The 18,276-nt window shown below is 36.6% G+C and overlaps 1 protein-coding gene across 1 annotated transcript in view; it reads right to left on the bottom strand.

The window, feature by feature from the left end:
* The window catches only part of PPFIBP2 (PPFIA binding protein 2), a 125,606-nt gene that overhangs the window by 42,309 nt on the left and 65,021 nt on the right, over positions 1–18,276 (bottom strand). The window contains exon 6 of the mRNA XM_070934362.1: positions 2,448–2,579. Coding sequence (XP_070790463.1) covers positions 2,448–2,579 — 132 coding nt within the window. The remainder of the gene's footprint in view (positions 1–2,447; positions 2,580–18,276) is intronic.

Below are 18,276 nucleotides of genomic sequence, written 5' to 3' on the forward strand. Positions count from 1 at the left end.
AAACAAAAAAAAACCCCGAGCAAATGCAATCCTAAACTGCATCAACTGAAGTAAAGTGTCAGGTTTAAAAGAAGTGATTTCTCCTCTCTATTCTTCACTGGTCAAACCACACATAGAATTCTGCATACAGTTCTGAGAACTGTAGTTTAGGAAATAGATTTGCAAACTGGAGTATGTCTAGAACAGAAAGTTCAAGGTGGTAAGGAACCTTGATAGGAATACTTATAAAAAGACATTGGGTATGTTCAGCTTGGAGGACAGAAGACTTCAGGGAGACATTATAGCTGTCTGAGTATCTGAAGGGGTATCATGTAGAAGAGGGGCAGACTGTTTCAGAGTTATTCCAGGACAAGAAAGAGGTTTTAATTACATAAAAGTAATTTTGGTAGGAGTAAGTTTTAAACTGTAAAATCTGTTCAACACTGGAACACATTACCCTAGGGAATGGTGGATTTTCGCTAAATATGTTTACACTGAGCGGTCATCTCTGAGATGTAGTACTGGCCAGAAACTAGATAATCTCCTTTCTAATCCTTCCATTGTATTCAATTTCATTGTACACATACTGTGCATTGACAATAAAGGTTATTTGATTTGTATGGTTTGATGGTTTCTCAATGCATACCTTGGCACTATTTTGGGAACCACTACTCTTAGTAGTTATAAGTCTATTTCACCAAGCCCCTAGTATTCCATCAGGTCAACTTTTAAAAAGGAAAACAATGACTTACAGAAAATAAATATTTTTAAAGGAACATATTTTTAAAAAGGAATTTAAATTATGTTTAAAGTTCTTAAGCAAAAAAAAAAAAAAAAGATTTTTACCAGTTCGAAACTGTTGCTTACTGTAAATAAGTATGAAAAAGATGGGATGCCCCTACATATCATAAGTATTTGTTTATTTAATTCAACTGAGGTACCACTTGATTCCAGCTCTGGACAGCTCACAATGTATTACCATAAAAATCCAATACATACCAAAACAAAATGGGATGGAGATACACACATACACACTAAGCGGCAGTTTGTAGATCATGTGATCTATAATCTATAATTAGCTTAGTGACATTTAAGATTAAGGATGAAACAGCATCAGTTGTTTCTCTTAGTACTCTTTCAAAGTACCTTTGCAAAACAATACAAGGGATAAATGTACGCAGGTGATGTATTCTGCCTGTACAGCCTCAGCAAAGAGATACAAAATTATGCTCAAACGTGTTATACTTCTCTAACCACTTTGAAATTGAGTTTTTCAGATAGCAATACATCTGCATGTTGCTGAGTATAACACTGATAGAAGAAGGTGCACACTATATAAGATAGAAACCAAACTGGAAAGTTTTCTAACTGAACTGTAGAACTGATTACACAAGTATGAATTTAATCTAGATCTGATCCTTTGATACTGATGTATGTAATTGATAATACAATGGACGAAGCATTGAAGCATGACAGGAATAATAGGAGTAAAGGAATGCTTATGAAATGATTTGCTTTCCATAAAGGACTGGATCTTAGGAAAAGATTTATTTTTATTTTAAAACTATATCAGGAGTATAAAATACACAACTTTTAGAACACGTATAGCTACCGGTAGATGGGAGCAGTGGTGGGTTGCCCCCAGTTCGGACTGGTTCGCAAGAACCGGTAGTAAAACCGGTGGGAGGCCCCGCCCACCACCCCAGATATCATCATCAGCGATGCGCAGAAGGGATGCGCGATCTCATTGCGAACCGGGAGTAAAGGTAAGTAGAACCCACCCCTGGATGGGAGGTTTAGTATAACTCTAACTATCACATCAGAGTAGATGGGCCCAAGAATTTGGACTTCCTGTTTTGCAAGGCTTGCTGTATCTATTTAATCTCCTAATCACCCACCCCAGAAGAGACAAAAATAGCTTGGGAGCCATTTACTTTGGCAGCCTCTCCCTTCCACTTGTTTTTCTGTTAAAAAAGGAAAATCTGCATGTTTTCTCTTCAGCAGAATTTCACCATTTTTGCATCCTCTATTGGTAAAGGAAAAAAAAAATGCAACAGGAGGAAAAGGAGAGAGTTCAATGCTGCTATTACAAAAACCCTTCTTGAGGGAAAAGAGCAGTTCAAGAATGTGAAAAATAAATAAAACAAAATGCTAAAATAAAACCCCCCACATAAAATAAAGTTAAGAAAAAAAATTTACACACTCGGTTAACTTTGACATAAATCTATCTTCCAGATCTCGAATTTGGTTTAGAAGAAGGAAGATGAAAGACAGCTTAGAAAAATGTAGAGAATATTATCATCCTCTCTCTTTCTCTCTCTCTCTGCTGGAAATTTTTGTCTTTACAAAAATTTTCTTGCCCCAGCATAGGAATATGGCAGCAGTCAGCTTTAATAATGTAGAAAGCAACCTGTGCAGAGTTCTGATCATGGCTTCAGGAACTGAAAAAATAAACAAATCAGGCTTACCTCTGCTTTGTTCTGCTTCTCTTCATATTCGCTTTGTTCCTTCTCCATTCCAACCAGCTTGATTTTCAGATCTGAAACTTCTGCCATTAAATCCAATTTCTGAGTTTCTAGCAGCGTCCGACTTAACAGTTCCTGCAAAAAAGAGAAGATGACTTTTCCAGTTATTCTATTCTAAAATAACAGAAATTGTCTTTTACTGATCCCTTTCTGATTTTAACAATGAATATGCATCATCTACATTATTATTATTATTATTATTATTATTATTATTATTATTATTATTATTAATATTAATATTAATATTATTATTATGGTTTGTCGCACAGTCAGATGTTTAGACTGGATCTGGCATTTTTTTCTACCCAGCAAGTCATTCCCAAGAACCTAGGATAGAAATGTTTGATGGTGTTTAAAGCTACCATTGCAGGATATAAATTATTCCAAGTAAAGCTGTCTTTTGCAATTGACTGAAGGTGGCTTTGTCAGTGCTGATGGTGTTCAAGTGATGCTCCAGATGTTTTAGAATTGTACCCAGGGTGCCTATTATTATTGGTATTGTCTTTGCTTTCTTTTGCCACAATCATTCTGACTCCTATTTGCAGCTACTTGTATTTTGTTATTTATTATTATTACTATTACTACTACTACTACAGTAATTACTTAATTATCCAAGAGCTTTAGCATTTTGTATATGGTTTTCTTAAACATGTTTTGAATTACGGAAGCAGTCAAATAAACATGTACCACAAGTAAGTAAAATAACCCATAGCTTTTAGAACAGAATAAAAACATTAAAAATAAAGGTTTATTCTCAGAATACAGAACAAAATTGTTTTATGCTTTTAGGTTTAGAAAATTATATATGGGAGACTGGGCTTTTAAGCAGGAAATAGCAACTGGGGAAAATGTTTGCCCCTTTCCCCTCTTTCTTCCCACGAAGCTGACTAGGGCATATTTCAAAAATACAAAGGAATTCTGCGGCTAACGGAGGGAGAGCATGCATTCTAACTCAGAGAGCTTGTAGTGATAGTTAAAGTAAAAACTCTACAGAAAGATCCACTGAAATCTATAAACTATGCCCACTCTACAAATTAATCCTGGGATTATTATTTTTTTTTTTTTGAGTGGGATTATTCTAGTTTAAAACTCCCACAAATTGCTGGGTGGAACAATCTTAAAAAGAACCAGAAGATAAATGAGCTTTAAGGATTTCAGAAAGTCACATGATAGTATATGGAGATACTATTTCTAACAATGTCATGTCACATTTTTCTCACAGCTAGATCTCTGACCCCATCTTTTCTGGAAGCTGGAAAAATGTGCATTAGTATCAGCAAGGGAGCACAAAATATACACTAAAAAAACTCTTTGCAAATAATGTGGCATTAAAATCAAATCATTTGAGCAATTTTATCCCCAGGTGCTGTAGAACACAGAACAAGAAATAATGGGTTAAATTATAAGGAATTTTTTTTTTTCAGTTGGAGGTCAGAGAAAATGTCCTAACTTCACCAGTTGTTCAAAAATAAAACGGTGGTGGATTCTCCTTCATTGAAAGTGCTTAAATAGAAATGCTCACATGTCAGTAATACTACAGTGGAAGGTTTCTGCCCTGGGCAGAGGTTTGGAGCACATGATCTCCAAGGACTTCTTCAACCTTTACATTCCATGAGTAAATGATTGCTAGCACTGGAACTAAAATTTGTCCTAAAAAAAAAAGAGGCCTAATAGTGAACACTTCAACTAAATGCAGCACAAGTAATTTCTGTCTTACGTTACAGTTAATAAACAACTTTTTTTTTGCATGAAGGTAATATCTATTAAAAAAGAAGGAAACAGCTGGAGTAATTGAAGTCATGCAGAGCACTAAAGATAGTAGCGATAGACAAAGTTGTTGATTCCACTCCTTCAAATGGTCTGGTAGACTAAGTAAATATCACATTTTTGGAAACAAGTAATGATAGTTTTAATTGTCAAGAAAGAGACAATTATCGCAGGATTATCTTGGAGTCAATTGTGGGCAAGTTATTTGCAAAAGTAATTCAATAAAGCTTCAAGAAGGTTGAAAACAACTATCCAAGAATAACAGAACATTTTCTTGCCTGAAAGAAGATGCTGTGACCAAAATCCAATGTCAGTTGTTCACGAAACACATCAGTATACAGACTTATTCTTGTATTTTACTGATTTTGCAGGAGCATTTGACAGTTTCCATTGGCAATGGTATGAATGGTGCTAGTCCAGAAGGTGTTCCTGCTAAACTATATGCCCCTTGCTTCACTTATACAGTGTAAAAAGGATGACACAGTTCCTATTAATGACAAAATGTCCAAAGGCTTCCCTGTATATATTAGTGAAAACAAGACGGGGTTGCTCTCTTTTGGGATTCAACACTATGATCAATGCAGTAAAGTGGTAGTCTGCTGTTTGGGATGGTTTCATATTTGGACAAGATGACTTCATCACACATCAAATGTTATTTTTGCAGACAATGAAAGATATGCCTATGAAATCATGCTTGATATAAAAACTCCTGCTTATCTCTATCAATATTGACAAGACCAAGGTATTCACAACCAATGACTCCCAGACAACCACACACTTTGATGAAGCTCACTTGAGCAATTTACATACTTTGGCTGATTTAGCCAAGAATATAAAATAGTTGCCACAGACAATGTCAGCCATCAAGTTAGCCAGGCTGTTTAGCCTTCAGAAAGGTGTTTCTAGAGAAAAAGCAGCATAAGGATTGCTGCTGAAATATACAATTATCAGTAATCAATTATCAATGCACAAGATCTTGGATCTTGCTTCAAATTGATTAAAGTTTTCTAAAAGTTCTGCCTGAGCCAAATAGTATGGATTTTAATCTATGCAAAAATACAAAATGAAACAATTAAAAATGGTTCTGCAACCGATTTATGCTAGCTGATAAAATTCAGAAATGTAACTACTGCATGGCCCCTGCCAACTTTCTCATCAACATCTCAAGAAATCACACCCGGGGATTGGAAAGTAAAAAGATGAGCACCAAAAAACAAAAACAAAAAACCACTAGCTGAAACATATGGAAGAAGTCCCAGGAAACAGGACCACAACAAAACAATAACAAAACAAAAACTGGAGGAATATACTATGTGACATCAGCAAACCCATAGTATCTACTGATTACTGTAGATGATTACTAGATATAAACCGAGGATTTTTAACATGAAGATCAGATAATGAATGCAAACAGACATCTGAAAGGCATGCAGCAAAATGTCACAGAAATAGACATGAGGTTTTTGAACACCACATTTGAGAAAGTTATTGTTCAAGAAATAATATGGAGGCAGTTTCCACTGGTACTATATTATATATAAATACTTCACATTTTAGCTGAACGTATGAATGTGGATATGATATACAGATCATATCAGAATATTTCTACTGTCCCTATACCTCTATGAAGTGCAATTCCATCCTCTCAAGGTTTGTTTTATATTTTTATTTAATCCAGGTTATATTTCAGTGAGGCCATCTTAAATGTTAACCAGATGACACTTGTGGCTCAGAAAATATACTGAACTGAAAATTATTTGAAGTGGAGCTTAAAGAAATCACCATGGTAATGTAATGAAGCGGGCTCTGATGGATGACCACTGGATAACTTTCTATTCACTCTATTCTAAAAAGCAATGCATCCGGCTGGAAAGAGTACAAACTCAGCCAAGGTCCTTTTGGTTCCTCTAGGAGGCCTCTAAGTTGTCAGAAGAAAGGAACATTCTAATGACATACATCTTAAGGGTTGGTTAGGTCAAGGGGATCCACATGAGTTAAAAGTTGTCCATCGTTAAAAGATAAAAGAGATGCTTCAGTAATCTACAAAAAAAATTATGATTGTTTTGCAAAGAAACTCTGTAATGTCAATTAAAATTGATAAATGTATAGGACCATATGAACTGCTGACTTCAAAAGAATCCTTTGTCTAGAAGGGTATAAAACCATTGTACCTAATTCCTGTCTTTGTTCAACGCTTCATGTACAGAGCCTTGAACCTATTGCGCAATATATAAAATCTGTCTCTGATCAACCCAAAAGTTGTGTTTGTCTTATTAAATCCACAACATTTATGGCACCCTGCAGATGGGACTACAAGGCAGAGAACCTTTGTTCTACCAGATAGCCTGCCTCAGCGGGAATCGACGCCTCCCCAAGGAAAATCCACTGGCCGGCCATTAGGACTCCTTTGAAGTCCATGGAGATTCAGTGAGGAGGTGCCGTAAACCCGCTGACGAAGACAGGCCAGTCAAGAATCCTTGAAGGTTGATCAGACAACAGAGACTCAACAAAAATACATAAGAAGAAGAAAGAAAGGAAGGAAGAGGAAAAGAAAACAGGTAAGTATAAATCAGAGAGTTAAAGTCTCTCTGTTTAGAGGAACCTACCCATTAAAAGGGTGGAAGAGTGGGATCTGATCAATCTCCTAGGAGACCAGTTGGCGAGCTGAAGTCTCTGGAATTAAGTATTTAAGTATTGGAATTAAGTACTAAGTATTATGTGTAATCTTATGTGTGGTAAGAGAAGAACTAATTGCAGTGTTATAAATTTTCTGATAAACTGACATTCTTAAACAGCCAGAGTTTACTGTTCTTCCCTCCCGGGGTTTAGCAGGCAGTTAAAAAGGTGAAGCCTGTCTAAATGGGAAAACAGATGATATGATTTGATCAATTTGGTGTGATTTCTGTTAAATATATATGTATATATATAATGATAGTGTGTAAATTTGAATGGAATTTAATTGATTGTGATATGTGTGGCTGCCAGCAAAGTGAGATGATTTGTGCTTGAGGCTGTGAGAGATATTTGAGATTATTGTAATGGTTGGTTTGCATGAAGTGGGATTTTTTGTATGTGAAATTGGTTTAAAAAAGTCTGATTGCAGTACAAATATGAAAAGCCTGTGTGTTGATAAAGTGAGAAATTAGAGAAATACTAATGTTAGTATAGTAATAATACTGTGTTGCTTTGTTGTAAGAATGCTGAATGGAAGAGAGAAGCGAGGCTTCCTTGCATGCTGTACATTTTTTCCCTCTTCCCCCCCTCTTTTCCTTTGTAAGAGAGAAACAGTTCCTTTTAACTTTTTTCCTTTCTCTCACCCCCTCCTTTTTTCCCTGGGAGATGAGAGGCACGAAAGAGGGGGGGGCTACGGTTTAACCATTTTTTTCTCTCTCAGAAAAGCAGCCAGAGAAAGAAGGGGGAAGTGGGTGATCGGCTAATGCTGTTGCTGTTAGGTCTCTTTAATTTGCATATGAAAACTTTTCTGCTCTGAATACAATTTTGATTTTATTTTTTTCTGGAAATTTTTGGAGGTTTAAAAACGCTTCATTAAACCTGTACTCAGAATCCTGTTGTTTCGCCAGGCTGGGCTAGCAACATAATTTTAAATCGGATGTTTTAAATTTCTGGGGTTTTAAATTGAGCCGAATCCATTTAATATTTTTAATTATTTTAAATTGGTGTTGTTTTGTTTTTTTAAACAAAATAGGCTGTACACCGCCTTGAGTCCTTCGGGAGAAGGATGGTATAGAAATAAAATTATTTTTATTCTTATTTTTATTCTATCTCAAAGAAATTATTTTGAAAGATTTTTTTAATTTGACTTGCATTTTACTATTGTTTGTCTTTCTTAAATGTTTTTATGTCTGCGTGCATTCTGCATCCTTAACAGATGGCACGTTTGTTCGTTTGTATGTTTGTTTGTTGTTTATTTGTTTGTTTGCTAGTAGCACAAGTTACTGCCCTTTTTGGGAATTGTCACAGAGATGAGTTGGAAATTGCGATGTGTGGTGGGAGAGATTCAGTGGCATTTTTGTCTAAAATGTTGGATTCTGCCTCGAGAGTATGCTTGTTTTTGTTCACTTCAGTTTGCGGGGAGATTAGATAATTGGTGCTGAGGAGCTCATTTGTTTATAGAGGGATATACGGTAGTTGAAGGAAGAGAGGAAGTTTTAAGGGAAGTCAGAAAGTTGCCTTTAAGTTTGTCTACACAGACTTGTGCTGGCTTGGAAATCAGGATGGCAGTGGTAGGAGGAATTGAATGTTATAATAAGAAGGAGTTAGAGAAAGTAGAATTGATGGAAAGGAGAAGGTATGTGATTTGTTTTTGGAAAGTTATGGAAGTTGGCAGATTGAAATGTGGAAGTGCTAAGAAGTAGGAGAGAAGTGGTGATCTGAAGAGAAGTGGTGTTTTTCGTTGACAGAGATCAGATTAAGTGAACAAAGCATTTGAATACACTTAATCAGTGAAGGGAGTGTTGGAAGATTTGAGAAGCTCAATATTAAAAAAGCACAAGAAAATTCCCCTAAAGAAAATAGGCAGAAACTCCGGCAGAGTTCAGCCCCCACCTTTACCAATGGGCCATTAAGAAACTGAGACGCCACCTTAATTTCCACAACAAAAGGAAAAACTAATTCCAGGAGTTTTGAATTCAGGACGGGGAAAGCTCTGCCTTTCAGCAATCTTTAAAGGGAAAGACTCCCCCCCCACAGGAGGAAGAAAAAAAAAATCACTCCTGATAGAAAGGAGGGGTAGCATCTCCGCCTCCATCTATAAACAAGCAAGAATTAAGACAATTCTATGCAAAATTAATTGAATCTGGATCTTGGAGTTTGAACTGGGAGGGACATGAAAGAGGAAGCCTTGAAAATTTGAAACAGGCTTTAACCAGGGCTCCTGTATTGGGTTTGCCAAATTTGGAAAAGCCATTCGGTCTCTTTGTAGACACACACACACACACATAAATTGAATTGCACGAGGGGTGTTGGCTCAGAAAGTAGGAAATTGACCTTTGGGGGAGCCCTCATTGTAAACACCCCACATCAAGTCAGAACTATCCTTCAGTGGTGGTTATCTGATTCAAGATTCTAAACAAAAATAAAACAATTTTAATGCAACACAGATTTGATTTTACCTGCAGTTCTCAATTTGAATCAAGCACAGTTCTTAACCAACACCAGATCAATGGATCACCTTGGATGAGAACATTATGGTGTTGAAATAATTGGCTTACATACAAAAACAAGACCTGATTTGGAGGGACACCCCCTGGAGACAAATTGCCTCGAAATTGGTCTGCTCAAACCTTTGAATTGTATTCATTAAATTAAGCTCTATGGACAGGGAGCCTGGATAGCTCAGTGGATAAATGCATTGTAATTTAACACCAGCTGTCTGCAATTACTGTAAATTCGAATCTCACCAGGCTCAAGGTTGACTCAGCCTTCCATCCTTTTTAAGGTAGGTGAATTGAGGACCCAGTTTGTGGGGGGCAATAAGCTGACTTTATGACGGCTATTGCTTAATGCATTGTAACCCTTAGTCTCTGGACATCATTTGGCAAAATATGGGTGGAGTCATTGGGGACTTCAAGCTATTGTACATGAACTTTTAAACTAAGCTATGATTGTATTGGGATATATCCTTTAGTAACATCAATTATAAACAAATGTTTGGTTTGTACAAAGGTGAATGAACATGCTGTCAGAAAACAACAGATGGGTAAGATGTATCACCAGCTTTAAGACCATTTCAATGTATTCATGTGGATTTTACAGAATTACCAAAAGTGGGGAGTGTAAAATATTTATTAGTCATAGTGAACCACCTCACAGGGTGGGTTGCAGCTTTTATCTGCAGTAATGCTACAGCAACAGTGGTGTCAAGAATTTTACCCAACCTAGACAGATTATCATCATATGAACTGTTGTTTGGAGTAGTTTTCACTACAGGAAGCATATGCATTACTTCCTTGGAAACCAGTGACAAAGTATTGAAACAATATGTGTATAACCTGTCCAGATATTTTAAAGTTTTTAGGAAACAAGGACTATTAGCCCAAACATCACCTTTGAAGTTTCCAGTCCACAAATTCCACCACGATGATTGGATGTTAATCCAAACTGGACGGAAGTTAGACCCCAAGTGAACGGGCTCAATCTCATCAAGGAAATCCAGTGAAGTTGATGATCCAAAGGATCCAGCCACCAGTGGGAATAGCATTCTTCATCATCTGGACTATTTTTGTATTTTTTTCTTTCTTAGGATTCAGTGGTTGCCTATGCTGTTTCCCCACTGAAAAGGACTACAACTGCTCAGATTCCTTTGCGCACTCGCCCAGATGTATTGGTTTTGTAATTGTGTTTTTAAGATCTTAGGAGAACAATCCTGGATCCACTGGATGAGACTGATACCAGGTGACCATCAGCCTTGCTGAATCACTCCGGAAGCTGATTCTCTACGCACGGTGGAAGATTTGTAAAGAGGACAACTGCCTTCACATTGTACATATACATATTATTAGCTTTAATATAACACTTTCTTACACATGCTAATGTTATTAGAAGTTTGGGAGTATGTTTTGTGGGTACTTGTTGTTCTAATCTTGCTAGTAATTTTGTTTTACATATATAAGGAACGTTTTTGTGGTAGACCTAGGATTTTTATTGCTACTCCTGTTTCCCAAATCACATGCACCACTAACCCTCTCCCTGACGTAGTGAGCTTCACACCATAGTTGATTATGATTTGCTTATGGCTTTGGACATTATTCGCACTAGGACTCTCAAGTGAACATAAGATGAACATTGATTCCCTAGATGACTACACTTTAGGTCAAGTTCGCTACCGCCAAAAATGCATTGTCTATGCACGGGGTTCTTACTTTAGACCTAAGTCAACTCCACCACCTAAGGTTGCACTATTGACATTCCCAGCTGAGGGGGGAATAGATAAGGAAAATGGGCCTCTACAACAATTGCATAGAGGAGACTATATATCATGGATTTTGGAATAAAGTCAAGATCTTGTTAAACAGTATGTCCCTACCCTAGGTCAGAAATGCTGCTTATGTTTATCTACTAGCCCTACATCTTATCATGCTGTTCCTGTCAAACCACAACTCTGGGTTAGAACAAAGGCTACCAGAAATAAACTTTCAGAAGGGAAAGTGGGGTGGATGGAATCTGTCCAAGACCATTTCAACCTTCAGAATTTCCACTTTGGTTCAACTTGAAGTCCAAATTAGATTTGTGTATCCTTTTTCCACCTGGAAATACTACCTCTCGATATGTTTTTTGAAGGACCAATTCTCAGAGATAAACAGAAGGACCTCTCACTGGAAGTCCCATTGCAACCACTGGCAGGAATGTTTGTGGCAGGGACTTAGGGGTCTGGACTAATGCAAGGAACTACTGAGTGCATGCCTTTTCCATAAATCTTCTTATGTGGAAAGGATGCATATTTGTGTTTACCAACAAACTGGACAGGAACATGTAACAAATCAGGTGTGGTCAGAGAAATTGCCAAGGAATTGCAGGATAGGGCTTCCAAGATAGGTCAGAGGTTATAAACAACTGACATGTGGTTTTCTTGGTTGCCTGGATCCGGGTGAATTAATATGGCTGTGGCAGGCCTAGCTTTTATTCCTTGTGCAATCCCTATGCTGAAACATCTATAAATAAGAACAGTAAAGGAGATTCAAGTTGAAAAGGAACTAGCTTTGATAGAACGTTTTCTTAATCAACTTGGTCCATATCCTATGGAAGAACATAAAGATTCTGAGGCAGACCCATATGAGAAAATGGAACCTGTAGAAAAAGGTAGAGAATCTCCCCAAGAATCAAGAGAGTAGAAAAACAATCAAGAACTACCTATCCTTTACTTTTATTAATTATCTTTTGTTAGACCCTATATATGGTAGATTTGTTTATTGGAATCTTGTATACTCAGAAGTTAAACTTATATGAGAATAGTGAAAGTTTCTGCATTGAAAAACTTTCAGAGGGGGGAATAATGTAATGAAGCGGGCTCTGATGGATGACCACTGGATAACTTTCTATTCACTCTATTCTAAAAAGCAATGCATCCGGCTGGAAAGAGTACAAACTCAGCCAAGGTCCTTTTGGTTCCTCTAGGAGGCCTCTAAGTTGTCAGAAGAAAGGAACATTCTAATGACATACATCTTAAGGGTTGGTTAGGTCAAGGGGATCCACATGAGTTAAAAGTTGTCCATCGTTAAAAGATAAAAGAGATGCTTCAGTAATCTACAAAAAAAATTATGATTGTTTTGCAAAGAAACTCTGTAATGTCAATTAAAATTGATAAATGTATAGGACCATATGAACTGCTGACTTCAAAAGAATCCTTTGTCTAGAAGGGTATAAAACCATTGTACCTAATTCCTGTCTTTGTTCAACGCTTCATGTACAGAGCCTTGAACCTATTGCGCAATATATAAAATCTGTCTCTGATCAACCCAAAAGTTGTGTTTGTCTTATTAAATCCACAACAATGGTACAGTTGCTAACATGTGGAAGTAATTACTTCTATTTTCAAACAGATGCTTACGTTGACCAATTTGCTAGTGGAATATGGCCCACTTTGCTATGTGGAAATTACAGAGTATTCCAGCGGTATGATGCAATTGGAAGGCAGCTTAAATAAATATGGAGATGTAAAAAGTAAAAGTACAGAGTTGTAGCTTTTGAAGTGCAAATACAATATATACTATCTGAACTCTATAGAAACGCCAATATGAATGGCAAAGTCAGAGTAGAGCTATAGTAAATAATATATTATTTACAGCATTATGCTTCCATCTATACTATTGTTTTATTTATATTAATATACATATATTTATTATAAATTAAAACAACTTCCAAGAAAAAAAATGGTTTCATAAAAAAACAATCTAAGTGGCACGATTGGAAAAGTTATATTTCTCAAACATAATTTTATAAATTAGCACTGAATATTATCTTTAAGTTAAGATTGATTTTTAAACTATTTAAAATTAAAATTTTATTTTAATAAATAAAAATTTAAATTTAAAAACTATTTAAACTATTTAAAATAATCTTCCATGAGATTATTTGTGTTTTATATGATTTACAAGTGTTTGTTTTCAAAAATTCATGTGAAATACATTGAATAAATATGTAAATACTATAGAACAGTAGTAATAATATGGTATATTAAATAGTATAGGAAGTATAGAATAGCAACACAGATTCATAGTGCGACTGTAAATTCTAAAACAGCATATTGTTTTTGAAATGTTTAGTTTATTTAAAATAACAAAATCTGGAAAATACAGTTTGAAAATGCAGCAAAATCCCCAACTATCAGGTTTTAAAAATTTAGAAGACAGAAACAAAGCAGAAAATCTTTTACTGCAATGGAACAGTCGAAAACAATATATATGCTTAATTAAAATATATATTGTTGAAAGCACAAACTATTCTGTTCTATCTCTTCAAGAAAGAAGTTTGAAAAGAAGAATCCTACCTGTTTTGCAAAATTCAGCAAGTATCACCATTGTATGAAGGCTGCACTTTACAAGAACCGTGTGTCAGCTCAGATGTAGTAGGGATGGGATACTCATTTAACTCAAATGCAGCTAAGAACCTGACTGTGTTATTACTACACAGTAACAGACATTGGCCTGCAGCCTTCCTCTTCACTGTTTAAAACATTGCAAATCTAAGGAAAAGGAGAAAGCCCAAACTTTCCAGACCAAACCATTTCAACACATAGACTTATGCATTTATATTCAACACTAATTCTAGATATAATTCAAAAAAGCTTAAACAGAAACATTTTTCAGGGGTAAAGGGGAGCTTTACAAGACTAAAAACCTCCTGCGGCATTTCAGCAATTACGACTGGCCATTATAGTATCTGTATAGCATCAACAACTAATGCCTTTTTTTGTCATGTCTTTTTGAGATCTGAAAACTGAAAAGGAGGGGAGAGGGGCGATCTTGTTGTCATGTCACTAAAAATGGCCATCCGTCCGGCCTTTGTGACACAACCCAGCTGAGCTTGGCTAGACTTGTATGAGAGATAATCAGGAAGCTCAGGGCTAAAGGCCAGACTGGGAAACTGAAAAATGTCCTGGAAAAAGGAAATAGTTTAGGAATAAAATGGCAGCTTCAGAGGTTTCCAAGCAAAGCTGAGAAACGGGGCATATGTCCCTTGAAGAATGTACATGACAGAAAATAGCAAAGCTGTGCAGTGCAACACGTAAGTCTAAGGAATGCGTGCTAGAGCTGCATAAGACATAAATAAGAATGGGGTCAAGTGGGGCTACGCTTAATCCCAGACATCAGTTCCAGCTGTACACCATGGATCTTCCTGAAAATAATATATGTTCCTGTAAATGTTTGGCTGTTGATCATGTTGTCAGAAAATTCACATTGGGGCAAAAGACAAAGACAAATATAAGATATCCACAAGAGGGGTCAGTTCTAAAAATTTTTACTACCGGTTCTGTGGGCATGGCTTATTTTGTGGGCATGGCTTGGTGGGGGGAGGGTAATGTGACTGGGTTGGCGTGGCCAACTTTTTCTTTTTTTACTTTTAAAACCATTTTTTCTACAACCTTAAGAGGTTTTTATTTTTATTTATTTATTTATTTATTTTATTTGATTTATATGCCGCCCTTCTCCGGAGACTCAGGGCGGCTTACAATGCGTTAAGCAATAGCCTTCATACTTTTGTATATTTATACAAAGTCAGCTTATTGCCCCCACAAACTGGGTCCTCATTTAACCTACCTTAGAAAGGATGGAAGGCTGAGTCAACCTTGAGCCTGATAAGATTTGAACCTGCAGAAATTGCAGGCAGCTGTGTTAATTACAGGGTGCATTAAACCACTGTACTACCAAGGTTGCGGAAAAAAATGCTTTTAAAAGCCTCTGATGATCAGGCAACTCAGCTGGGAACGCCAGAGGCTTTTAAAGGCATTTTTTGTCCCTACAAACTCTTTGGTCGAAGAGGTTATAGAAAAAAATGCTTTTAAAAGCCTCTGATGATCCCAGCTGAGCCACGCAATCATCAGAGGCTTTTTAAAAAAACTTTTAAAAGCATTTTTTCAGCCAAAGAGGTTGTAAAAAAAAAATGGTTTTAAAAGTAAAAAAAAAAAAAGCCTCTGATGAGGTGGGCGGGGTAAGCAAACGGCGACCGGGCCAGGAATCAGTTTGGGGACGTGGCCAGACAATGTTATTACCGGTTCTCCGAACTACTAAAATTTTTACTACCGGTTCTTGCGAACCGGTGCGAACCAGGAGCAACCCACCACTGTTCTACAACATTCACTGTAAGGACTGCAGTGGGCAGAAGACTCGCAGAGTCCATCCATGAATACCAACTAGCAGACAGACAACATGATGAAAACTCCTTAATCACACAACTCACGGACAGATTCAACCATAGTTTCAACTGGGGAACTGTAAGCATCCAGGGCCAAACTAAATCCAAAAATGTAAGGGGATTCTTCGAAGCCTGGCATTTAGACAAGTCAGCCATCAATAAACACCGAGAAATAAGCCATTTTTACACTCCCTTCAAAAGAGACAAAAAAAGAAGCTATCTATTGATGATAAGTATTAATATGTCCTAGAAACAGTGTTGATGAACCCAAAATGAACTTTGAACTGTTAAATTTTAAAAGCACTGTGGAATACAAAGATTAACAGTAAGAGGATGTGAGAGGATTGATTTTTCCCCCCAACTAGGAGATGAAGTAAGATCTTCTAAGGAGGCCTCCTTTGGGTTCTTTGACAAAAATAATGGCATCCAATGAATGGAACATCCTCTTCAGGGAAGCTCATCATTAACATCCTTTTGGTGGCAGGTGAGGATATTTTTATTTTTCCAGCCTTTTAAAATTGTATTATAATTCATATTGTTTTAGATGTTTGACAACCATCAGTTTGTAGGGGGTCTTTATTTAGTATTTGATTTGACTGGATTGGATATATTTTAATTGTGCTTTATTATATACCACCCTGAGAGCTTTAGCTATTGGTAGTTTAATTAATTGGTAGTATATATTTATTTATTTAAATAAATATATACATAAACAGTCAAAGGTTAGTGCTATGAAATCACTGTTTTTTCTATATGATTCCTGATTGGCTGTGTTCACCAGGCTTGGTCTGATCTGTTCAAAATATAAAAACATATCCTTTTTTACTTGGAATATTTACAGTGGAGGGGTAAAGGGAAAAAAGAAAATGGAATTTATAAATGGATTGGTTAATAATACATAGGTTTCAACCCAGAAGCAGCACATTTCATACTGAAAAGAGACAGCAGTGAACATTTAGCAGCTTTAATTTACAAATAATTTCTACTTCCTTCCTGCATTATAGAGAAATTCCTAAGTTACCACAGAGAAATTCTTAATTTACCAGAAAGACTGGAAAGAGGTGACTGGAGTCAACATTAAAGGAACATCACTGAAAACAAATGTTTGCTAGTTTACAGTGCATGAAAATAATCTTGCGTGATGGTCTGTGACCACTTTGGAGATTTACATTTGCTGAACTGGAATGTTCGCCACCAAAAAGAAAGCAGCGTTTAAACTAGCAATGAGTGAAAATTTCAAAACTTTGTATAAATACAGGGATCTGGTACTCTGGCACCCCTGCCTTCCTGGATTCCATAATGCACCACTGCCCATAGCACCCACTGCTCCTTCACGGTCTCCAACAGCTCTCCAGCAGTGTCTGTCAGCCCACCTGGGGTCTCTGTCAGCTGTCCCATAGCTTCTGTTGACCTGCCAGCTCTCTGACCTGCTCTGTCAGTCCTCCATTGGGCTCCATTGATCTGTTCAATGCCTCCCCTGGCTCTCCTGTGGCTTCTGCTGACTTACCTGATCCTCTTGGCCACCACCATATTGACCATGCTTCCTAGTTCCTGCCTGCAGTTCCGGTCTCTCTGCACTCCTTACCTGGGATTCCCACCTTTCCTCACTTAATGGTCCACATGGCCTGGGTTTACAATGGCAACCTGAACTGCCAGGATTGTTTTCATTAAGTAATGTAATTGTTTAGCATGGCATTTTATGACTGTATTGTTTAGCAACAGCAATCCTGATCCCAACTGCTGTTGTAACCTATTTAAATTAAATTTAAAACAAATTTAAATTTGTTTTAAATTGATTGGGGTTTTAAATTTGTCTGGGCCAAACTATTTAATTCGATTTTATCTCTGCTTTTTAAATTTTGTATGTATGTATTTTATTGTTGGCTGTTCACCGCCCTGAGTCCTTCGGGAGTAGGGCGGTATATAAATCAAATAAAAGTAAAAGTAAAAGTAAAGTAACCTAAGGACTACCTGCATTTCAGAGGGAAAGGTAAACTACCTTATAGTGTATATTTTTATGTTCTATGACCTGAATCTCAAAAAAAAAAAAAAAAAAAAAAAAAAAAAGAAAGAAAGAAAGAAAGAAAGAAAAAAAAGGATAGGATCCTTTTGTGTAAAAAAAAAAGTCCCAAATACTCCATCTTTCCCCCAGTTTTTGTTGTTGATGCTGTTGTTTTCTTAGTGTTCCTAACAATCCTATGAGACAGATTAGGTTGAAAGATAATAGCTGGCTCAAAATCATTCAATTACTTTTATGGCCAAGTAGAGATTTGAAACGGAATGTCCCAGGTGGACTCCAGCATTCTATTTACTATAGCCCATCTGGACTTAAATGTCACCATTACTGTTTAATTCAGTAATCCATTTTTCAGTTAATAGAACCAACCTAACCCCTCTATGCCTTTTGTTATAAAAGGATATGGTTGGCCCTACCATTGGAATTTTGATTTTATTTACCTGTTAAATTTATATCCCACCTTTCATACAACTCAATGTTTAGACAGCACTGCCTCTTCCTATTTTCCTAATAACAAACTTATAAAGGTATATTGGGCTGAAAGAGATTGACTGCCCAAAGTCACACAATCACCTCATGAAACTGAGACTAGCACTAAATTTTCCCATTCATACCCAT

The sequence above is a fragment of the Pituophis catenifer genome, unplaced genomic scaffold (assembly GCF_029215685.1).
Source record: "Pituophis catenifer annectens isolate HBS135680 unplaced genomic scaffold, rPitCat1.0.hap2 SCAF_1, whole genome shotgun sequence".
Classification (NCBI taxonomy): Eukaryota; Metazoa; Chordata; class Lepidosauria; order Squamata; family Colubridae; genus Pituophis; species Pituophis catenifer.